This window comes from Podarcis raffonei, chromosome 14 (assembly GCF_027172205.1).
Source record: "Podarcis raffonei isolate rPodRaf1 chromosome 14, rPodRaf1.pri, whole genome shotgun sequence".
NCBI classification, from domain to species: Eukaryota; Metazoa; Chordata; class Lepidosauria; order Squamata; family Lacertidae; genus Podarcis; species Podarcis raffonei.
In genome coordinates, this window is record NC_070615.1 from 39667350 (window position 1) to 39692663 (window position 25314).

At 43.1% G+C, this 25314-nt stretch overlaps 1 protein-coding gene across 1 annotated transcript in view; it reads left to right on the plus strand.

Moving 5' to 3' along the window:
• Nucleotides 1-5101: 5101 nt before the first annotated feature.
• The window catches only part of TMC5 (transmembrane channel like 5), a 35983-nt gene continuing 15770 nt past the window's right edge, over nucleotides 5102-25314 (plus strand). Inside the window, exons 1-10 of the mRNA XM_053364515.1 lie at nucleotides 5102-5384; nucleotides 12836-13008; nucleotides 14606-14823; nucleotides 15686-15790; nucleotides 17797-17904; nucleotides 19529-19628; nucleotides 20404-20485; nucleotides 22580-22828; nucleotides 24096-24247; nucleotides 25051-25195. Coding sequence (XP_053220490.1) covers nucleotides 12932-13008; nucleotides 14606-14823; nucleotides 15686-15790; nucleotides 17797-17904; nucleotides 19529-19628; nucleotides 20404-20485; nucleotides 22580-22828; nucleotides 24096-24247; nucleotides 25051-25195 — 1236 coding nt within the window. The 5' untranslated portion in view covers nucleotides 5102-5384; nucleotides 12836-12931. The remainder of the gene's footprint in view (nucleotides 5385-12835; nucleotides 13009-14605; nucleotides 14824-15685; nucleotides 15791-17796; nucleotides 17905-19528; nucleotides 19629-20403; nucleotides 20486-22579; nucleotides 22829-24095; nucleotides 24248-25050; nucleotides 25196-25314) is intronic.

The window sequence follows — 25314 nt, forward strand, 5'->3', positions numbered from 1 at the left end:
CAATTATTGGCCATAGCTATTATTTCCTTATACTGGAGGGGATAATAGCAGGAATGAAGCACTGAATTCAGCAAGAAAGTGCTTCCCGCTTATTTGTTTATAGAAACGATAAGCGGCAGTTTGGACTTGCTTTCAGCCAGATGGCACAGAGCCCATGTAAACCTCCAGTACAGGTATACAGATGCTTGGGACATTCTGTAGGACTGCACTCAAGCAAAGATCCACATGTTCCAGACCGACTGTTCCAAGCTACAGGTTGTTATTTCTTCCAAGATTAACAGGAACTCAGCAGAGTAATCATTCTTCCTAAGACTTTTGACATCTAAACCAATTTTTTCAACCACTGTTGTGCGGTACACTAGTGTGCCGTGAGATGTTGCCTGGTGTGCCGTGGGAAAAATTGAAAAATTCGAAAGATTTTTTAAAAAAATAATTAAAATTTTCGCCCACTAGGCGGGCACCGGACTGTGTCCTGGGTATGGGGGGGTTTGACCCCACCCTCGGCCAGCAGGGGCGCCGATTGGCGCTCCTCAGGGGGACACCCTCCACTTTTCTGATGTCCGGGCTGTGATTGGTCCAGACTCCAGCCTGGACCTATCACAGTAGGACATCATCTTCCGACTTCCTTCCCGCCCGAGCACAGTGTGCGCCGCAGCGGAGAGAAGAAAACATCACGACTCGAGTCACCAGGAGGACCGGAGAAGTTGTCATTTTATTTCTCTTTAGTCTCCACTGAATGCCTTGACTGGGTTAGGGACCCTTATAGCTCAGCATCAGTTGGTGGAAAGGACATGACTTTACAGGAGCAGGAGGAACTAACTGAACTGAGACAAAATCGTGGTTTCAAGCTAATATTTGCTGATCTACCTTTGGACAGTTTTTGGTTGGATACTACCAAGGAGTTCCCCCTTCTGGCAAACAAAGCTATTTTGACATTGCTCCCATTTTCCACTACATATCTGTGTGAGATGAGCTTTTCAAGCATGATTGCTATAAAAACTAAATACAGAGAGAGACTGAGAGCTGTTGACGAAGAGCTACGTGTGTGTCTTTCTTCGATTCCAGCCAGAATATCAGCTTTGTGTTCAGCCAAACAGGCCCAGGTTGCACACTGAATAAAGTATTTTATAATTTTTCATATTTCTGTTTACTTACTATTTCATAATAAAGTAATTATAAAATACTTTCTTTGTGTTTATTTGATTCCTATTCAAGAGAATTACTTTATATATAGTCAATATAGGCACAGAGTTAAGTTTTTAAACATTTTCTAATGGTGGTGTGCCTCGTGATTTTTTTCATGGAACAAGTGTGCCTTTGCCCAAAAAAGGTTGAAAAACACTGATCTAAACATAAGAAAACAGTTGGCAGCTCCCCTCTTGCCCCAGTAAATCACAACAGTGGAGCATCAGGTAGGGTTGTATATGGATCAAAATAGGCATAGTGTATGGGTATGTGAGTGAATCTGTCAATTTTGGTTTCTTTCAGTTTCTCATTTTATCCCACCTTGAATTCGGTTCTCTGTTTCCCCCCATCAATTTCCAATAAAAAAAGTTATATTGAAAATCCACCAGCATTTTAGTGCAATTCTCTTAAAATACTATTTTAAAAATATAATGTTGCCTATTATGCACACTTTTGCAAAGCAATTTCCCCTAATGTGATTCATTTTTGTATGCTGATTCCACTAACATATGCATTTTTCTGCACACATTTCTTGGCTGCAGAACTGCATTGCAAAACTCTATGCAAATTTCTATGGCTGGCTATAAAGTGGTACCCCGGGTTACATACGCTTCAGGTTACAGACTCCGCTAACCCAGAAATAGTACCTCGGGTTAAGAACTTTGCTTCAGAATGAGAACAGAAATCGTGCTCCGGTGGTTCGGCAGCAGCAGGAGGCCCCATTAGCTAAAGTGGTGCTTCAGGTTAAGAACAGTTTCAGGTTAAGAACAGACCTCCGGAACGAATTAAGTACTTAACCCGAGGTACCACTGTATTTCGGTTCACATATTGTTTCAAAAAGAGCAAATTAATTAGACTCACCTTTGTATGTCAGTGCACTCCTTCCAGCTAATATTGGAGGCTGGAGCCAGCCGGCAAGCCAGATCTTTATTTCCCTCACCTGCAGCAGGTCACATTTGGCAGGTGGGCAAGGCTACCCACCTGTCAACCAGCTGATGACACAAGGACATCAGATGAGGCACTTTTTGCCTGCATGGCTTGAAACGGTGTAGGCAAAGGCACGGCACTTTCCAAGCCTGACCCTTGTAGCTGGCAAAGCTACTTGCACAGAATTATCCAAGCTCCGAGTCATAACATGGAATCATAGAATGGTATTGCAAAGTGGAAGGGGCACTGAGAATCATCTAGTCCAACCCCCTGCAATGCAGGAATCTGCAATTGGCCAATACAGGGATCAAACCTGCAACCATGGCATTATCAGAACCACATGCTAATCAACTGAGCTATCCAGGCTGATATACATAAACCTCTGCATCTGTATTGGAATTGTTTCTATTTATTTATTTATAATTCAAATTGTTTATTGCTTGTTGTGTGCCACCCTGTCCTCCTTTAAGAAGAATAGTGGAATACCAATTCAATAATAATAGTACGTATAATGTAATATAATATACCTATTTCACTTTCATTCCACACTTTTTCTCCAAGGAGCACAGATAGGAGCACCATCCTATGCTTTTTCATATATTGTTACTTTTGGGATTGCATTTGTTTATTAAAAATACTTTCTCTCCTGCCTTTCAGCTCTCAGTGCCATACCTCATTTGAATGGCAAATTTTCTCAAAGCAGAGTATATGGTTTCCACCAGCCCATTTCAAGGTAGATTACACTGAGAAAGTGAGGTTGACTAGTCTAAATGAGGTCTTGAACTCAGGCCATTCTGCTATTTCTGTGGCAGGAACTGGTGTAGTGTTAACTACACCAATGTGGTTAAACACAAGCTACCACAAATATATTAAATGAACATAAAAGTATAACCGCTGCAATGTTTACATAGTACATTCATGGGCTACAGATAGGTAGAAGCTTGTGTTTAAAGCTAGCGATTCAAACTGCATGCAGTCTTGCTCATGGTTAGAAAGGTTTAGCTAGGAGAGAACTTGTAGGAACACCATGTGGTGTTAAAGCAGTGCTGTTCAAACCAGGGTTCTGTGAGCATCCGCAGGAACACAGGAAACTGCACTTAAGCGGAATCAAATGCTGTGGTGGATCTAGCTCAATATAGTTGACAAGCTGGTAGCAGTTCTTCAGGGTTTCAGACACAAGCCTTTTTTCTAGTCTAGAGACAGTGGAGGCTGGTCCATTAGGGCAAGTGGGGCACTGCCCCCCTTCCACCAACTTCTGCCCACCTTCAGCCAAACCCCAGCTGCCTGCCTTCTTACTTACAACCAGTTCAGGAGGTGGCACTGACTGTCAGTTTCCTCTTCCTTAGTCTTAGTCGTGCCTCTCTAGATCTCAGTGGGGCAGGAGTGGCAACTTGAATAAAATATTATGGGGCCCAGGTAAGCCCCGCCCTGCAAAATTGATCACATGACGCAGTGCACATAAACCATTTGGGAATGCCCATCAACTTTGTGGGGGCTTGGTCCCCTCAATTATTTTATTGTGGGGGCCGAAGCCCCCAAAGACCACTAGGAGTTGGCTCCTATGCAACGGGGCTTACTTCTGAATAGATGTGCCTAGGATTGCACACTTCCTTTTTGAGCCAGCCACCCTGAAGAGCATCGAGTCCAACAGGCAAGATTCTGAGGATTATGGGCTGAGAGTGGGATTTTACTGCTGGTGTGCTCTGGTATAGATGCTTGAATTCCAAAGCTGCAGACCTCTGGTGGATGTAGTTGAGAAACGTAGACTACACCCTGTGCACACTTCCCTGGGAGTAAGCCAGTGAACACATTGGCTTGCAGCATTGAATGCTAAGCTTCTGTTTGGTTCACCAGGGACATGAGCTATGGGTTGTATCCAGTATCCATGCTGCTCAGAGTAGTAGAGCCCTCAGAATTGATGGGCAAGGTTAGTTTAGGGCCACTAATTTCAGCAGGTCTTATCTGAGTAGAACTCAGTTGGTTACAGCCCAAAAAAATGTAGTGATGGTCACTAGAAGAATGGCAGATTAAGTTGATGGATTATGCCGAAATGGCTAAAATGACCAGAAGAATCAGAAATCAGGAAGACCAAAATTTTAATAAGGAATGGGGAAAACTTATAATTTATCTTAAAACCATTGTAAACAGCTAACATTGTTAGTAGGATTGGAATAACACTTTTATCTTAATGGTGAATTTCGGACATAATGGAGATGTAAAAGATTTGGGTTATCATAAAAGATGCAGGAGGAAATGATTAACAGTAGGACCCACAAAGGGGAGGAGGGAAGTCCAGGAGATTCCTTGGAATCTTGTTTTTATGTTGTATGTTGGAAATGTGATTGTAAAAATTTAATCTGAAAAACCAAATGAATAAATTTAATAATAATAATAAACCAATTTGGGTGACTTTAAGAGATTAGACAACTTGAAGGAATGGGCTCATCAATGGCTACCAGCCCTAATGGCTATGTTCTGCCTCCACACAGTACACCTCTGAATACTGGTTGCTGTGAAGCACAAGAGGGGAGAGTGCTTTTCTGCTCAGGTCCTGCATATGGGCTTCTCATGAGCATGTGGTTGCCCTCCGTGGGAACAGGATACTGCCCTAGACGGACCATTGGGCCTGATCCAGCAGGGCTCTTCTTAGGTGAGTTTTTCGACCACCCACTGAGGCGCTGGCGTGTGAGAACAAGTACATAGTACAGTATCGACGCAACACAGCAACGTTTCTCTGTGTCTCCTGTGGTTTTATATTGCCTACTCACGTTGAATGCGTATAGTTATGCGGAAATGTGAACACGCCAGTGAAAACATGCAACAGGTTAAGCATCAGGCAAAGCACGGGGGGGTGGACTTTCGTTGCAATTACTGCTAGCAAACCTTCAGCTGAGCTTCGAGGGGGAAATCCCGGGGTTTGGATGCAGGAACGGAGATTGTCCCCCAGAGCCTTTAACGCACCACATTTGTGTGTTGCGACTGTGCCTTTGCGGGGCAGTGGGTGGGTTGCTGCTGGGGACGAGGGCAGCTTAAGGTGTCGGCACCTGCTGATCTGCCGGGGGCGGAACCCTTCCCTCTCTCCACCCGCCCCCCCCCCCGCCTGGGATTCTCTGCCAGCCACTTCCTGAGAAAGCAGCAGCCCAAGAAGAGGACCAGAATGATGACTTGAGCGGAGCTTCCAACATTCTAGCAAAACCTTCCCGCTGGGGGCCGGATCCACTAGCCGGCTGCTGCATCCCTGAGTGGAGAGGAGAGCCGGCTCCTTCCAAGAGGTAAGAAGCCACGACATCATTACTACTTCCTTGTCTGTTTCAGGACTTATTTCTCTCCCCCCTTGTTTATACCGCGTGGGTGGTCTTACAGGAGAACCTCTTTCCCTTCCTGGCGCTTCCCACGGCTCCATGGGCATCCGCAGGGGGCGTGGACGAGGGGGCTCCCTCCCCAGATACTCAGCTTTCTGCTCTTAAAAAGCTTAATTTTCTAGCATTTGTAGAGTCTGAGTTACGAGAAGAAATGTGCAGGCAGCATTCTTTCTTTTTCCCCTTTTGCTGAGAAACTAGCCTACTCTCACCTGTCTGCTATCACTTTGTAGTTTTTAAAAAATCGTCAGGACACCCATGCAGAGCTTTCTTACTCTTGCACCTCTCTCATTGCCGGGGTCTTCATGTAAAGGGCTGACTTTGTACCAGTGCTAGCACCGAAATACAAAGAGACCTAGAGACCTTAAACACACTCAAAAACATTATACAGATAAAAATATAGGTGTCCACAGAGGTGGGAAATGGAGACTGTTGCTTCCTCTGCAAAACCCTAACCCCCAGATTCCCAGGTTTCATTAAAACAAAATAGAGAAAGGGATTAAGTTTCTAGCTTTTGTACAACCCGAGATCTGATGCAAACTGTTACAAGCATTATTCTTACTGAGAAACTAGCCTGCTTCACACTTTTGGTGTTATACTTTCTCCTTCCTCCATTCCCCCCCCCCCCCGAGGACACCCCCTCTTGTGTGTGTTTGTGTACTGTACGTATTTTGTAGTATTTTGTGTGTGTGTGTTTTATCAGGGAGTTTGGGATATAGAAGCTATCAATTAGGAAGTACAGAAAGAACACAGTGACTGGTTAGATTTTTGAAAGATGTATTTAACTTTAACGTTCCCATCCTAGATGTATTTTTGGGAAGTTGGCCCTATTGAGTTTGATGAGTGTTTGTTAAAGTGGTTTGTAATAGAAAACTCTTCCTGCTTTAAAGAAAAATTCTGAACTTCCTTTTTGCTCCCAAAGGGTCTGTGTAATTTTTATAATCCACCTTTGGACATTTAGTCAATAAGGAAGTGAACAACAGCATAATGATCTGATGGGGGTAGGAATTTTCAGCAAGGCTGATTAGCGAACATTAGTGTCAACAGCTATAAGTATGCCAAGGTCTTTGAAAAGAGCAGGATAGGATAATAAAACCACCTAGAGCTTTTATTAAAATAAAGCAGTGTATAAGTGTTGTGAAATAAAATAAAATAGCGTAGCTGTTATCCTTGCTGATGGACAGGTAACTTAAAAAAAAACAGGTTCCAATTTATTTTCTCAGTCTTATAAAATCTTAAAATTTGGTTGCAGCTGAAGAAATTCAAAACTGCATATATAAACACAAGTGCTTGCACATGTAAACTTAGTGCTTGCTTTATTGTAGAAGGAGTTTTATATAATATGTTATTCTTCCTTATCAGCTAACTGCAATGCTTATGTTAACAGGTGGTGCCCCAAGGCAAATAAAGTATGTCTAGTCCTTGTAGAAATCGATAGGATTTTAATATACCGGTACTTAGCAGCACATGTCCTGTCTCCTTCAGAAGTGCCTGGCTGAAATGTGTCATCAAATTGTGACACATCCTCCTCTGGATGGAGGATACAGATGTGTGTTATAGTCTAGATTTTGTGTCACTGGAATTTGGCCTTCTGTACAGAGGCCCCACCTGCACTATATATTTAAAGCAGTATTGTACCACTTTAAATAGTCATGGCTTCTCCCAAATAATCCTAAAAACTAGTTTGTTGAGGGCGATGAAAGTTGTCAGGAGCTACAATTCCTGGAACGGTTTAACAGTCTAACCCTCTGCCAAGGGAATTCTGGGAATTGTAGCTCTGGGTGGGGAATAGGAGCCTCCTAACAACTCTCAGCACCCTTAACAAATTGCAGTTCCCAGGATTATTTGGGGGAACCTATGACTGTTTAAAGTGGAGTGATACTGCTTTAAATGTATAGTGCGGATGAGGCCTAATGTAAGAGTATAGGGATGTGGGTGGCGCTGTGGTCTAAACCACTGAGTCTCTTGGGTTTGCTGATTGGAAGGTCGGCGGTTCAAATCCCCACGAGGGGGTGAGCTCCCGTTGCTCTGTCCCAGCTCCTGCCAACCTAGCAGTTCGAAAGCACGCCAGTGCAAGTAGATAAATAGGTACCGCTGCGGCAGGAAGGTAAACGTTTCCGTGTGCTCTGGCACTCGTCACGGTCATCCGTACGCCAGTAGTGGTTTAGTCATGCTGGCTACATGACCCGGAAAACTGTCTGTAGACAAACGTCAGCTCCCTCGGCCTGAAAGTGAGATGAGCACTGCAACCCCATAGTTGCCTTTGACTGGACTTAACCGTCCAGGCGTCCTTTACCTTTTACCTTAATGTAAGAGTCACATCTGTTGCTCCACTTACTTTTCCATCTTCCTCCATCTATATTTTGTCTCTGACCACACCCACCACTTCAGTGTGACCCCAAGAAAGATGCTCATGAGGGAATGTGGCTCTCAGGCTGAAGAAAAACTTCCCTGTACCTGGGGTACAGGATTGCAATTTGCAACTTTAACTTTGTCTGCTGCATTCATCTTGGACCTCCAGCCTTGGGAGATGGGAAATTCAGGCATCTGCCTAAGCCCACCCCCAGCAGGATCCCCACAACCATAATCTTCTCACTGTTTAAAGCAGATTTAAAGAACATGACTTCCCCCAAAGAATCCTGGCAACCGTAGTTTGCTAAGGGTGCTGGGTATTGCGTCTCTATGATGGGTGAACTCTAGTTCCCATAATTCCTTTTTGGGTGGAAGCCATATGCTTTAAAAGTGCTTTAAATGTACAGTGTGGATATGAGCTGGCTGCTATTCATGGTGGCTAGCTCAAGTGGATGGGCTTGTAGATTGGGATAAAGACTGCTCCGAAGGTTGTGGGGAGCGCTTGGAAAGCCTGGCTCCCACCACATGTCTGCTCTAATCAGAATGAGCATCATGCTCTCAGGAATCAAGGTGCGCAGAACAGGATCTAACCTCAGGTGAGCTCTCCTTACTTTATGGGCAATTTCCGCACCTGGCTGCCAGAAACTTCAGAAGATGCCTTATGGTTCCCAATGGTAGGGCTGGCTCTTTACTTCTATGAGGATTAACTTTCAGCCTCAGTTTTCCTTCCATCTAGAAGCCAACCTTAACTGTATTTTTATGGGGAAGAACATGATAAAGGCTGTGAACCATATTATTTCACAACTGTCCTTCTGAAAACAGCACCCCTTGGCTCTGCACTACTTGCCAAACTCAGGATACTTCTTTAGCATTAGTGGAACATTTTTATTTGCCCCATAGTAGCAGCAGAAACTTAGAAGGTAGTCTGTGGAGAAAAAGCCTATTTCTCTGTAAATCAAGGTGTGGTTACTAATATCTCTATCTCTCACTGTGTATATGATATATCTTTAAAGCACATTTCCCTCCTCTAGGAATTCTGGGCAATGTAGTTTAAGTGTTGCTGGGAATTGTAACTCTATGAGGGGTAGACTACAGGAACCAGAATTTTTGGAGGGGGGAAATGTGCTTCAAATATATGCAGCCTGCCTGTTTGCTGAGGGCCAAATCACTTTCTGGGAGGGGGCTGGGCACGTGGTGGTGGGGGTGCAGTTGTGTGGAAGAAGGCAGTCAAAAGTGGGTGGGCAATGGATGTAAATTTAGGCTATTTTTTGCACACCTTGGTGTGACTGGGGAAGATGTGTGGCGTGGAGAGAGTCCAAACAACCAAAGAGAGAAGGCAGCCTGTGGTTCAGCCTTCCTGATCTATCTTAATGGGAAATAGTTTTCTAAAAAGATATCATGGTTGCAGAGATTGCTAATGCAATTGCTGTGTTCTTTAAAAGCAAACAAAGATTCCATATATTTTAATTTCCTCTCCTTCCTGCTCCAAATGAACTTGGTGGGTGAAGTTCTTGAAAGCGATACATCTCATTAAATTATAACCTGGAACTGGCAGCAAACACAGTATTCAGTTCGATGTAACCTGAGAAGCAAAAGAGCCTCACTCTTTGTTGATTCTGATGGCTCAGGCTATTACTTTGAGGTTGCAGTTTCTCGCTGCTCAAGTTGGTTGAGAACATCCTGAAAGCAATAAAGTGAATGAGCTAAAATAAATAAATACCCAGAGCCAGTGAAGCTACAAGTCTATAGCAGGGACAAGGAAGAACGACCTTAAATGAGTCCAGAGAAATATACCTTGCCCCTTCTGTGCCCCCCCCCTTTCTTTTCTGGTGCAGCCATTGCCCTCCTTTCCCTCACAGATCTTCCCAGAGAACTCTGGGAATTGTCACTGTATGGTGACAATGGGGTCTCTCCCAACAATTCTCAGCACCTTTAGCAAACTGTAGCTCCTAGGATTTTGGGAGGGAAGCGGTGGCTCTTTAAGGTGGTGTGATACTGCTTCAAATGTATGGGGCAGGTAGGATATATAGGAGGGGAGGGAACATTGCAAAGGGACTCCTTGATCCTGGAGCTTGTCCTGTTTGTTTTGACTTCGGTGATTAAATCACTTAATAATAGCATGATGTGCTAAGGTGGCATACCGACTGAGGGCAAAATGACACACTTTATTTAACTATGTGATTGAATTTGACAAGTTGGTGTGTGTGTGTACATTTGAAAGAAAAAAAGTAGCTGGTACATACATATGACCAGCTACTTTCTTTTTCTTTCAAACGTATACACACACACACACACACACACACACACACACAGAGACCTGTCAAATTCAATGAATGACTAGACTAGAATGAAGATATGGTTTTATTTGTAGATGTGTGCTTTCCCCCCCCACTTTTTTCTTTTTTTCTCTTTTTTCCTTTTTGTGTTTGGTTTTTGTTTCTTGTTTGGATTCAATGTTTGTAATTTTTGTTGTAATGTTGCATTGAAAATAAAATTTATATTAATTTTTTTTTAAAAAAGGAGCTGGAGAGAGCAGAATCAAGGCTCTCTCTCTCTCTCTCTCTCTCTCTCTCTCTCTCTGTGTGTGTGTGTGTGTGTGTGTGAAAAACTATTCCTTTCTGTGTTACACAAATTAGTTTTGTAGAAGCGTAAACACTTTCCTTCAGGATTCTGGGAAGAAAAAGAGAGTTTTGCTGATGGTGTTGGTATCGTGTTGGTATCGAAGTCCGAGTAAAAGAATGTATTAACTTATTCGCCATGTTTTATATTGCCACCTGGAACTTTTGCTGACAGCAAGTTCCTGATGACCCGATAGAGAGGGTAGGCTGCTTATGTTCAAGTAAAATGGCTGACCTTTGTCTTGAGGCCCATGAAAGCATTTCTACCTTTCCTGGTCTCGCTGAACAAATGGCAAAGGTATGCTAACTCTTTTAGCACTCAGTATTTCCTTGTGGTTTCTAAGTGACGTAGTGGATATTTGAAGATGGGATTTGTGTTTGGTTTTTTGGCAAGCTAAAACATGTCATCTCATAGGAACAACATAAAAAGGCCAGAACAGGTTAATCCTAACCTGAAGACAAAAACGCAGTTGAGAAGAAAGAATTGTGGCTTTTCTATTGAGCCCCAGAGCTGTTAGACTGACACGTATCAATGGAATTTGTCCTCAAACTGAAAGATACGTTTTTAAGTATTGTAAGGGGAAAAAATGGGGGTGGGGGCACCAACAATAAAAATACAAAACAATCCACAATTCAGCCAGTTCATAAACCAAAATATTAGCATAAAAATCAAGACCATGATCCTTAACCAGGGTTTGTCCTTAACCCAAGGTTTAAAACTGAGATTTCAGGCTCTGTTATCAGCACTTAACCACAGTTAACGTTAGTGCTGATGTAATTTGATCTTTACTTAAGCTGGGTGAGACGTACTCTCCAATGTTTCTCCCGTGAAAATTTGTTGTTGTTTTGTTTTTGTTTAGTCGTTTAGTTGTGTCCGACTCTTCGTGACCCCATGGACCAGAGCACGTCAGGCACTCCTGTCTTCCACTGCCTCCCGCAGTTTGGTCAAACTCATGCTGGTAGCTTCGAGAACACTATCCAACCATCTCGTCCTCTGTCATCCCCTTCTCCTTGTGCCCTCCATCTTTCCCAACATCAGGGTCTTTTCCAGGGAGTCTTCTCTTTTCATGAGGTGGCCAAAGTATTGGAGCCTCAGCTTCAGGATCTGTCCTTCCAGTGAGCACTCAGGGCTGATTTCCTTCAGAATGGATAGGTTTGATCTTCTTGCAGTCCATGGGACTCTCAAGACTCTCCTCCAGTGCCCTAATTCAAAAGCATCAATTCTTCAGCGATCAGCCTTCTTTATGGTCCAGCTCTCAATTCCATACATCACTACTGGGAAAACCATAGCTTTAACTATACGTACCTTTGCTGGCAAGGTGAAAAGGGCTGTCCTATTCCACAACAGTGGAATTTTATACCCCACCCATCTGACTGGGTTGCCCCAGCCATTCTGGGCGGCTTCTGACATACATACAAACGTAAGAAACCATTAAACATTTTTTTAAAAAAACTTCCCTATACAGGGCTGTCTTCAGATGTCTTCTAAAGGTTGTCTAGTTACTTATCTCCTTGGCTTGGGGTCACAAAACTCCATGCCCTTCAACATTTATCTGATGAAAATACGGACATCCTAAGGAAAAGCAGGATCAAATCAGAAACTGAGACAGCTTCTATAAATCTGAGACTGTCCCTGGAATACAGGGACACTTGGAGAGTCTTGAGAGTTTCCCAGGAGAGAGAAAGTATGCAATCCCTTCGCCTGTTCCCAATCTCATAACCATGTTCATTGAAGTGGTATACCCACACTGGAATGTAGTATTCAGCATATGTGGTTTCCCATCACCATCACCCCAAAATACTACAACTCAAGGACACCTAATAAGATGAATTGGGGTAGATTTGGGCTGGATAAATGGAGATATATTGCACACAGTCTTTAGTGGGTTATATTCAACACAGAGTATATCCACTGAAATTCATGGACTGCAGTAAGTAACGTCCATGATTGAGTAGGGCTAACACTGGATATAACCCTATGCATTTATGACATTCATTGTTAGAAGAAAACATGATGCCTTTAAAAGGAAAGGAAAGAAACTCAAACAGGACAAGGGTATCAGTGGCTACTAGTTGTGATCGCTCTGTGTAACTCTTTTGTTGGGGATAGGGGACCTGTAGCCCTTCAAAGTGAAACATGCCCAGTTCAACTTCTCATAGGACTTCTGAGAGGGTATGTGATATTTAACTGAGAAAACTCTCTCTCTCTGTGTGTGTGTGTGTGTGTGTGTGTGTATGTGTGTGTGTGTGTGTGTGTGTGTGTGTGAGAGAGAGAGAGAGAGAGAGAGAGAGAGAGTGAGTGTGAGAGAGAGTTACAGTTAAAGGCTTAAACAAGAGGGTGTGAGTGTGAAGGATTAGCTGGAACGTATTTTAATTTAATTTCTTTTAAAATAGATTCGGGATGAAACTTCGCCCAATAAAAAACTGAAAAAAGTCCACCAAGTTGATTTCTAAACATCTTTCATACGAAGGCAAAGTTTTGGATGCATCATGTCTTTCCACTACAATAATGAAGCCTTTGAAAACCCAGACTATCACCACTCTGAAACGCTAGAGATTGACAGAATGTAAGTCTGAAATATAGTATATAAAAGACTAAGGGGTTGCTATTGTTGAATTAACAAAGCAAATAGTGATGCATGTTCGTAGAATAAACCTAGCTACTCATTCTGTGCATTGATATCTAGATTATTTATTACAAGTAAAAGTATTTCTGTTCAGGGTGGCAGCAAAACACACCCTTCTCCAGTAAGCCATTTCATTTCCTCAGACTTCTGTTTTCGTTTCCTGATTGTCAGCATTCTGTTACTGAATGTTTAGTCCTCATGGGTACCAAAGTTACTTTTGTAACACAGGCAGAATCCAAAGAGAAAAGAAATCCAGATAATAATACCTCACTGAGAAAAATGAACGAAAACAGTATATAATTTGAGAAGAGAGGACCAGAGAGCTTTTCTTTTGTAGTTCCAGCCTTCTACATAGCAGGGAAACCTTGAACCAAAAATAAAGAGGAAAACTCCTTCACAACTACACAGCCAATTGGAGCATGTATTGCCACTGCATTTCAGAATTATTAGGATATGGATTTCTGGTCTCTGAGAGGAGACCTCTACTAATTGCACAGAAGACACAATATCACCAGTGTCACAGACACCAACATTTTACGTATGCAATACACATTCAAGATAAGATTCACATTTTCATTAAAAGAGCTGGGGAACTTTTGGCCCTCCAAATGTTATTGGGTTCGAATCCCATCAGCCATCACCATTGACCTTGCTAGCTGGGGGCCAAAGGTTCCCCAAGCCTTTTTCAGGTCATGCTCAAAGATGGCTACTCTTAGGTGGTTATATGGAGGGAAAAGGCTATCAGTGGGAACTAGTCATGTGGGCTATATGCTACCTCTAAGATCAGAGAGGGCATGCCTCGCACTATCACTTGCTGGAGATTGTGAGGAGGAGAATTTGTGTCCTGCTAGTTGACATTCCAGGGACGCAGGTGGCGCTGTGGGTTAAACCACAGAGCCTAGGACTTGCCGATCAGAAGGTTGGCGGTTCGAATCCCTGCGACGGGGTGAGCTCCCGTTGCTTGGTCCCTGCTCCTGCCAACCTAGCAGTTTAAAAGCATGACAAAGTGCAAGTAGATAAATAGGTACTGCTCCGGCGGGAAGGTAAACGGCATTTCCAGGCGCTGCTCTGGTTCTCCAGAAGTGGCTTAGTCATGCTGGCCACATGACCCTGAAGCTGTACGCCGGCTCCCTTGGCCAATAAAGCGAGATGAGCGCCGCAACCCCAGAGTCGGTCACGACTGGACCTAATGGTCAGGGGTCCCTTTACCTTACCTAGTTGACGTTCCAGAGGTATCTGAATAGCCATTGTGAGAGACAGGAAGTTGAACTAGATAGTCCTGGGGCCACCAGTGTGGCACCCATGGGCAAATGGCACCCTTGAGAACTGCCTCTAATCATGAAGCCTTTGAATCATTGTCCCTACAAATGCACACTCCCTTTCATCATGAGATAGTGAGAGGGTGGTTAGCTTTTCAGACCCATAGTCAGATCCATCAGGGCTCTTCTGACATTTTTAGGCCTTTCTAAGCCATGCCTATATTTCACTTCCTTTCTGGTAGCTGCTTACTTCCCCCCTCCCTTTATTTCTCACACAGAAGACCCTCTCAGAGGAGCACTTCTTTTCATTTTAATCCTTACGGCGCCTCTTCCTACGAATCCGATGTTGATTACGACAACGCGGAAGAACGAGGACGGAGCTCGTTTGTGCTGATGCCTATGAGCTCGATGCAGACTCCATCTGATGATGATGAATACAGACGGACAGATTTTGTGCCTGAGATGTCCAGTGCAAATCCATATGGAAATTCTCATAGTATGTCATTGTATTTTATGTTTGCAAGTTGTAACGGAATAATGCAGAACATTTTGAGGTTACTATAATGGAAAAATGCAAGTGGGAACCGCAAGAAAAGGATTCCGCATGAAGTGTTGGTGTTTTAAGAGCCCAGCCGCTCCTTTCCATCATACATCTTTCCTAGTTCTCCATCCCTCCAAAAACAGTTTGTCAGCCTTTTGTGGGCATTCAGTGCATACTGAACTGTTTTGGGTGTCTTCCTCCACCTCAAATTTAGGATTTATTTGTGCAAAATCCTTGAAGCCTGTAGAAATTTCACATCCGCGTGTGGCTGGTGCAATTTTGGGCTAAATGACAACAGCCCTCTAAAACTTGTGTGTCAGAAATGCAGGGAATACTGTAATATATCAGTATATGCAGGGAATACTGTAATATACTTTGATTGTGTAAGTATCTGCACAGCTGCCCGTGGGACTAGGGATGCCTGGCTGTGAGTTACGATTTTGGCTTCGGCAGAATTCTAGGCTCCCCCCCCCCCACCAAAAAAAAGGACACATGATGGAAAAACTGGGGTAAAATCTCTGAATATATGCAATTTTATTTTTTGTGAAATTGGAAAAGGTGGGTCTGTGTGCGCATGCGCAAACAGCTTGTGAATTTGGTTGTGCCCTGGCTGTCACTTGGGTTTGGGCTGTACTGCGTCAGAGTGGAGGCGGGGCATATATGTGATTGAATGCTCTTCCATGCAAAAATGTACAAAATCTCTAGACCCAGAAAACTAGTGCTACAGGGTCCCAGCTTTCTCCCTGGATTTGTGTGTGTGTGTGGACTACAAGAAGAGATGCAACCTGCTTCTGCACTTTTCTTTTTTCTTCATTAGTTAATCCTTCATTTGAGTATGAACCAGAATTAATACAGAGGTCGCCTGCTGCTAATCTTCTGAATGATCCTTATGCACATAGACTGGGTGATATGCCTGATGGAGGTAAGGTTTATGGAATATAATGGCATTGTTGAAACTTTTAAGTTTTGATATCAAAAATATTCAGAATAGGTTTCACAGCTGATTTGAATTTTAAATACTGTGTAAGAAAATTTACTGAATAGGCAAATATCATTTGATTATGAAAATATTTTTGAAGTATATTCTAAAGGATATAGAGACCATGCATCCTGGTGTTTGTTTGTTTGTTTCCTTTACCTTTAGGTTCTAGGGCAGGTTACAGAATTAAAACACACTATTAAAAACTATTAAAAACAGCTTACAATCATAAAAACGTACACTTCAGTTGTCAAAAGCCACGGGGGGAAATGTGTCTTCAGCATTCTCCAGAAGCTGTATAATGAAGGTGCCAGACACACTTCTGTGGAAGGTAGTTCTACAACTTGGGGGCCACCACAGTGAATGCCCTGTCCTGTCACCCTCCTCGAGCCTCTGAGGGCAGACGAACTAACTGCACGAGGGTCCCCTGTGCCAATCTCAGTACCCAAGAGGGTCTGTGGGGAAGGAGGTGGTCTTTCAGATATATGGGACCTGAGTCATTCTCCGAAGTGTGATTTTTCTTCCTCACAGTGAGTTGTCCTACTTCAGCATAAAACAAGAAATGCAATTGTGAGTGATTTCTTTAAACTCTCTGGCTTGGGCTGTTTGGGCTCGGTGGCGGTTTTTGAGTCTTGATTTTTGAAATATGGCAGCCCTATGTTAGGGATGGGAATGAAATTCTTTCCAAGCTAAGTTCTGCCATTTCCCTTCAAAGTAGTAATGTCTTCCATTCATGAGAGACAAAGATCAAGCTATTTTGTTCTTCATAACAGAACAAAAGATCCTCTTTTCTTATTGAAACCTCCTATTTCTGGGTGGTGAAATTGATTCCCCAAAGAACCAACTGAATAATAAACATGTAAATATTGAGAATCCAGGCAGTACATTGGACACAAAGCATTCTGGCCCAATTACTGTAAGTGGTTGCAGGAGAAATTTGTTTGGGGCAAAAATACTTCAGCCACCACAAATTTCTTAAGTTCAAACATGAAGACTGTTGAAGACCTGGAAAAGGTTTACCTAAAAACAGATGCTTCAGGCGTTCCACCTCCACTTAGGCCAGAAATCATATTTAAAAACCATTTGCCAAAGGAAGAATGCAGTGAATAAATGCCATGTTGTTCTCAGACCATTAGAGACCAATTAATTGCATCTTCTGGCTCTGAAGTGGAAGGTATAAGTACCCATGGTATTCAGATTCTGCTGCTCTCAAATTTTGAAGTGTATGCACATAACTGTATATAGCAGGTAAACACAATCCCGTGGCTTAATTGATGGGGGTGGGTTGTCACCATCAAATATCTCCAGTGCTTAAAAGCTTGCATTGGCTGCCTATATGCTGGCAAAGCTTGCTTAAGGAAATCCCAGTGGCTTTTGGCATTTAATGACACTGGTCTTCATACTCCAGCACTGGTATAGGATACCTTCAAGGCTGTGGTTTGGGGTACTCTTATCAGTAACACAGTACACTGAAACAAGAGAGTAAAGTCCTTTGTCTACCATTAGTTGAAGACATTTAGGAACAGGATAACATAAAATTGCATCTAGTAAATGTGCTTACTGACAGTTACCTGGGAAAATAAAACAGCTTTACTCACTAGATATCCCCAAAATTGTGACCATTCAATATCTTAAACAATCCTATTATGAACTTGGTAATGAAAACTCAAGGGTTTTAGCTAACCAGTTATGGAAAAGGAAAAGAATCAGTTTAATTTTTTTTAAGTGGGAAACTGTGAAATAACATATAAGAAAATTTCTTAACAGCTTATATAAGTGATCTTATATAACCTAGTTAGGCTCTCATACACCTTGCCTCTCCCCACGGTAGACTTCTAGCATATTACACTGGGAAGGTAAGCTGTATGAAAACAAATCTATTTAGATCGGTGCTTCATTTATTAAGTTTTGTAAAGTTCACTAAAAAGGTGCTTTGGTTAATTCCTCAGTTCACTTAATCCAGAGACGTCACAGGCAAGAAGTTGATATGGTCTTCATGACGCCGTCTAGTCTATTTCGATCAGACCCAGGATATGAAGAGACCAAGAAAAAGGATGGTGAATAAATTCTTCCAACTTCTCTCTCATTCCTCCCAGGTTTCCTATGGAAAGAATTTTTAGAGTCCCAGTGTTGTTGGTCAATGTGTTATTAAATCATTACAGTACAATTGCATCTTGCACCCAATTTGCTTGTGTGATTTCAACCTTGTGTGGTTCAAAGCCAGCTGCTTGAAATCCTGCAAATTAATTGCATGCAAGGTGGAGAGCTTCAAAGCTCCTTTTTTGTGCTGGGTTTTCCCAGTGCGGAAAGAGCTTTTAAGCTCTTGGACTTGCTTACCTTGCCCTAGGGTGCTCTTGCGAGATCTCGCGGGAACTCAGATGGTCCCATGAGATCTGATGAGATCATCCCAGAGCCTAGTAACCTAGTAACCAAGGTGGAGAGCTTAAAAGCTCTCCATCTTGCTTGGATGTTGAGGATGGTTGTGCGAGGGCAGGGGGGGGGGGGTCATGTATAGGCATTTCTGCGTATACACACCCTCCCCAGAACATGACCCCACGCAGGACACAACCATACTGTGCCACAATAAGTGTTCCTTTCCTTTTGTTACAGCAATAATTTTCTTGGGGGGAGGGGAAGGGATTTTCCAAAGAATTATTCTACTGTGGAACTATAAGGAGGAGTCTAAGGCAAGGGACAACATGGCAACCCCTTGTTATTCCATGCAGAGAAGCCTCAAAGTTGAATCTTACTTCAACATTGGCTGACAGGACAGCATCTTCCACTACTCCTGAATGCAGCAAGATTATTTGGAGGGTACACCCAGTTCTTTACGCCACAGCGCCTTGCTGCTGCTCCCCTGCGCCTGTCACCCGAGGCAGCCGCATCACTCTGGCCACACCTGCCCTGTACATGTAAAACCCTATGATACCACTATTCTTTGGTTCCCCCGAAGAATCATGGGAACCAAAGCTGGTTAAGGGAGCTGGGAGTTGCTGGGAGAACCCTTCACAGAGCTACAGTTTTCAGAGTGGCGCCTGCCCTGTGGAACGCCCTCCCATCAGATGTCAAGGAAATAAACAACTATCTGACTTTTTGAAGACATCTGAAGGCAGCCCTGTTCAGGGAAGTTTTTAATGTTTGATGTTTTATTGTGTTTAGTATTCTCTTGGGAGCCTCCCAGAGTGGCTGGGGAAACCCAGACAGATGGGCGGGTTATAAATAATAAATTATTATTATTATTATTATTATTATTATTATTATTATTATTATTATTATCAGTCCTTCTTCCCAGGGAATTCTGGGAATTGCAGCTCTGTGAGCAGAATAAGAGTCTCTAGCAAATCTCAGCACCCTTCCTTAATGAATTGTATTTCCCAGGAATCTTTGGGGAAGCCATGACTGTTTAATGTGGTATCCTAGTGCTTTAAATGTATAGTGCAGATGCCCTTGTCTATTGGTATTGCCTGCTCTGTCTGAAGGGCTTTTAAGCAAGTTTCTAAAATATATTATCCCAATCTGTATCTGTATTTGTTCTGATTGTTTTTCACATGCAACATTGTTTTTAATTGTTTGTATATGTTTAATTGCTTGCATATATAGAATTATTATTGTGAAATAACTTGGAAATATATTATGGGAAGTGATTTATAAGTGGAGTCAAATACTTCTTTTTTTTTGCAGAAGAAAAGTTAATTGGTGATCTTGCAGACATGTCCACCAGTGAAAGGATTAAAGCAATCCAGAAGATTCCAAAGCCTATGAAAGAAAAGAGAGAGATCAGGTAAGACCAAATCACTGGTGGTTGCAGGTTCTTTGGAAAAGGTTTGACTGGAAAGGGGGCCAATAGCATACAAAAATTTAAGAATATGTTCTCTTAATTATAAGTTCCCATACTTATTTATGTGTGACTAGCTAACCAAAATTTTCTGATGTCTTTTTTATAACTGCCAATGGAAATTAAAAGTGCCAGTATACACCTAATAAGATTTTAATGTCTGCTAGTGTAACTTTTGAAAAGGTAAAGGGATGCCTGACCGTTAGGTCCAGTTGTAGACGACTCTGGGGATGCGGCGCTTATCTCGCTTTACTGGCCGAGGGACCCGGAGTACAGCTTCTGGGTCATGTGGCCAGTATGACTAAGCTGCTTCTGGTGAACCAGAGCAGTGCATGGAAACACCGTTTACCTTCCCACCAGAATGGTACCTATTTATCTACTTGCACTTTGTGCTTTCAAACTACTAGGTTGGCAGGAGCAGGGACCAGGCAATGGGACCTCACCTCGTCGCGGGAATTCGAACCACCAACCTTCTGATCGGCAAGCCCTAGGCTCTGTGGTTTAACCCACAGCGCCACCCATGTCCCATTTAGGTCTACCCAAAAGAGTGAGATGGGAGAGGGATTAGGATTTGTTGCTAGTTCCCAAACTTGTAGTAATTAAGTGAATACCTTGAACATGCAAAAAGCTATTAGACATATGCATTATCCTTGCTTAGAGCAAGCCAAAACTTTGGAAGTAACCCTCCCCCATATAATTTTTACCACCTGCAACTCCACAGGGATAGTGTTATTTTGGAGAAAACCAGGAAGTCCCACAGGCAGATTAACTGTTGCTCACAGTGCTTCTACAACACAGCTTTGGTAAGTGTTGCATGCTGTCATTGAGAGATAAGTGTTCCGTGGAAATGTTTAAAGAATGTTGATGTGATATGGTGAGGGTGTCCTTTCAGAGTGGTGGGGTCTTCTTTAGGGCACTCTAGAGCCTGCCAAGTCAGATAAATAGAAGTGGACCATTAGCTACTGCAAAATTAGCATGCAGGTGGTGTGTTGATGTCCTCTATTACACACAACTATCTTTCCCACTACTGGGAAAAATCCCAGTAGTGATGTATGGAAGTGAGAGCTGGACCATAAAGAAGGCTGATCACCGAAGAATTGATGCTTTTGAATTAGGGCGCTGGAGGAGACTCTTGAGAGTCCCATGGACTGCAAGAAGATCAAACCTATCCATTCTTAAGGAAATCAGCCCTGAGTGCTCACTGGAAGGACAGATCCTGAAGCTGAGGCTCCAATACTTTGGCCACCTCTTGAGAAGAGAAGACTCCCTGGAAAAGACCCTGATGTTGGGAAAGATGGAGGGCACAAGGAGAAGGGGACGACAGAGGATGAGATGGTTGGATAGTGTTCTCGAAGCTACCAGCATGAGTTTGACCAAACTACGGGTAGCAGTGGAAGACAGGAGTGCCTGGCGTGCTCTGGTCCATGGGGTCACGAAGAGTCGGACATGCAGACACGACTAAACAGCAACAACATCTTCCCCACCCCCAAAAATATCTGGTCAGGAAAGCTTTGCCAGGTTTTGGTTGAAGTTGTGTGCCTGATTACTTGGGTGTAAGCCCTGCTGATACAATGAGACTTACTTCTGAAGTCAATAGGCTAGGCTCTTACCATTTCTTGGTTTATATTACTGACAATCTGGAGTCCGACCCTATCATTAAACAAACTTAGGGGTGGGTGAATCTGCCCATTTCACTTTCTCATTTCTCCAATCTTCATCTCAGCTCTCCACATTTTCACAGCTGCTTGCAACTTTAAAAAACAACAACCCCTCATGAAAGTCTGCCAGCTTTTTAGTGCAAATCTCTCCTAAAATTCCCATTTTTGCTCCCATACAAAAATACAGCCATTTTGACTAAAATGCACATTTTTTGTAAACACTTCTCCCCAATATAGTGCATTGTTGTTTTCTGTAATATATGCATTTTTGTGAGCGCTTTCCTGAATACATGTTCTTTTGAAAGACATTATTTGGTTGGAGAACTGCACTGCAAAATTCGAGAAATCTGAATTTCAAAGGATAACTATGGTTTGCTTTGTGTATTGGGAGTAGAAACTTCTTATTAAAATTCAAAAAGAATCAGAATTCTCCCCTTCATCCATAGATTGAGGGAAGCAATAACCTCAGGCAGCTAAACAGGTCATGAAAGGGCAGTAAACTTGTTAAGCACATGATGATTGTATTGCACTTGTACCTCCAGGAAGGCAGAGATAAAAAGGGGTTTGTGTGATCATCTGCCTCAGGGGCCAAATAATCTAACCTGCCTTGGGTACTATGCACCTTGACTTGGGAGAAGGAGCGCCTTTTACTGCCTGGCCCTACTTAACTTTGCTATCAGTGAAAGACATAGTGTTTGTTGCCTTCACTGCTCTTTGTGTTACCAGTCGTACCTCTAGCAATAAAGCAATAAAGGGCAAGTGGGAGCTGTAATGCTGCAGCAATAAATGCTCCTGTTAAGTCTTCCATCTCCTCCTTCTCACCCCCAACTGTTTGCTAGCAGTCTGTGCCTGTGCTGGGATTTTTCTTTAAGTAAGGGTTCCCCTCCCCCAGAGTTGTTTCCTCCTAAAGCCCCCCCTCCCCAACCCACAATTTCTGCAAATCTTCACATTCCCCCCAATCCCGACGATTCCCCGCTTCTTGCATGTGTGGAATTGGTTCAGCTACCTAAGGAGAGTTGAGTTTGCCCTTAGTATTTATGATGAAAATACTACTTGTCGCAATACATTTTATCACATATGAACTGAAGTTGGGCTTAACGCAGATGGCATTGGCTCATCAGTCCCAGAAGGTTGGTGACCCCCACTTTAAAGTAGCAAACAAACAAAAACAGAATTGGCCCAGACGTTACCCAAAGGCTTGATGCTTTGTTTTCTCTCTCTCCCCCTTCCTCTTCCTAGTCCTTTCGACAGTTTAAAAACGGCTTGTCAGACTGCTTTCAGCTCCTCAAACTTTGGCAGAAGATTCTAAAAGACATTGGCGGAAAGTTCGGGACCAGCGTCGGTTCCTATTTTGTGTTCCTGACGTGGCTCCTGACGTTCAACGTTTTTTCGTTCCTTGTGAACTTCAGTTTTATTGCGATCCCTCAGCTCATAGCAGCGAGAGCAAATAACCTATCGTTTCTGGGGCTGGAGTTTTTCACTGGAGCTGTAAGTGCGTTTTTAAAACAATAATAGGTTTCATGTGGGCTTGTTCCCCACCCCACCCCCCAATAAGTAAGCCTTGTGCTACAGAGGACTTCTAAAAGATAGTTTGTCTAAAGCAGAGCTGGACAACATTATTTTGTAATGGGAGCGGTGTTGGTACCGCATACAGTTTTGCATACGTCTTGGTTTGCATACGTTTTGGATTACAAACACGTCAAACCCGGAAGTGCGTAACCTTTTTTTGAATTACAACCCATTTTTTTTATTACGAACAAATTTTTTTTGAGGCCCCATTGGCGAAAGCGTGCCCTGTGTTACAACCTGTTTTGGTTTACAAACAGACCTCTAGAACGGATTATGGTTGTAAACCAAGGTACCACTGTACTGGTGGCAGAGACAGAGACCATGTCTAAAATTGACTGGACCACAACTCCTCCCCACAATTCGTGCATTCAACCAATCAACCAATCTCATTTGGTCTCCTTCTCACCCGCACTTGGAATGGGGAAGGAGGAGGAGGAATCTGTCCTCAGATTCCAAAGTAGACTCTCCTGATCACTTCTGGGTGGATTTTGACCTGGATCGGCTCAATGGTCTACTTCAGTGTTTGCAGTCCGGCTTTTTCCATTATAAGTTGGCATAAGGAGGACTGCACACTGCATCTGTGTGTCCCCCATTATTCCCTTTAAACCTTCTGAAATTCTGTATGCAGCCATCTACAGCCTGAGCAGCTAGCAGTTGGGTTTTCTTGTCAGCGGATGCTTTGCAGTGCAGTTACAGCTGTGCTGTGTTCTAGACCTCTGGCTGAACTCCAAAGCATTTCTGCTGAAATAATTTTATTATTTATACCCTGCTCATCTGGTGGGGCCTTATTTCCTTCCTTCCTTCCTTTGTCACATTATCTTGCTCTTCATAATCTGGGCTCTTGTGATGTAATGAACAACCCTTTTGCAAAAGTGTGCATGCATTGCTTTATCACTCCAGGGGTGAGGTCTTTGTTGGACTCCAACTCCCATCATCCCTGACCATTGGTTATGCTGGCTGGAGCTGATGAGAGTTGGAGTCCCAACATCTGGGGGGCCACAGGCACAGCCACAGGCCATTCCTCTTTATCCTCTCAGTGACATGTCAATGATATAACCAATAGCGTGTGTCATCGTTTCTCATGTTACAAACCAGAACAAGCCCCACACTGTATGGCATTTTCATGTTCATAACTGAAACCTTTCGTTAACTTGCTTGAGCCACATTTATGCTTCTTTTGTTTCAGGGTTATTTTAGCAACACTGTGCTCTATTATGGTTTTTACACCAATACTACCATCACTGAAAACGAGAACAACTCTCCATATTACATGCAGCTGGCCTATATTTTCACCATCGGAATCTATTTTATTATCTGCTTCTTAAGCTTGCTCTACAGGTACAGTGAGATTTAGATTTCTCTTGGATTTAAAGGTGACTCTATGGGGGGGGGAGATTGCTCTTTAGTATATTGTTGAGCGCTAAAAATGATCGCTTGTTTGAAAGCTGATATAATACAGGGATGGGAGACCTAGTGGTCTTCCAGATGTTGGACTCCAACTCCCATGAGCGCAAGCAAGTGTGGCCAGTGGTTGGGGATGATGGAAGTTGCAGTCGACAACATCTGTAGGGTCACAGAATAATCCACCCTCTCTTGCTGCTTCTCTGCTCAAAATGGCCTCTTGTGTCTTAATTTTTGTTTTCTTTAATGAAAAGGAAAGAAATCAGCCATCTGTACTTCACTACACAGTATCGCCATCAGCCTTCCAGCCTTTTGAGTGAACATAAGGGTTGCCAACCTTTTTAGGCCCATGGGTGCATTTGGATTTTGACATGAGTGCTGTGGGTGCCACCGATCTTTTATGTAGACAAAACAGCACCATTCAAGCATACAAGGGGAGGTATTGGCAAACTTGACATCCCTGAGGCTTGCCCACATAAAAAGTTAAGGGGACGCAACAGTGACCACACAATGGTTCTATCTCTCAGGTGGGGGGCGGGGACAGGAAATTGAGAAGGGATGGAATGGAGTGTCCTGGAAAAGGGTATGACTAGGTGGCTCTGCAGCAGGAGTACTTCATGCTGCAACATTTGTTGCAGGTTCCACTTTGTGCAATTTACTGCTTTTCATCTAATATTTTCTATGCTTCTGTCCCCGCTTTCATACAACCGCTGATCCATGTTTCGCTTTTACCATTGTAGCATGGCAAAGTCCTTCCGCAACAACTTTGCTCATCCCCAGATGTACGCTGGAAATGCTGCCAAACTTCTCTGTGTCTGGGACTTCAGTATAACTAATGAGAAAGCTGTGAAGCTGCAACAGAGGAATCTCAGCACTCAGATAAAGGTATGCTGTTCAACTACAGTGGTGCCTCGCAAGACGAATGCCTCGCAAAACGAAAAACGCGCAAGACGAAAGGGTTTTTTGGTTTTTGCGTTGCTTCGCTAGACGATTTTCCCTATGGG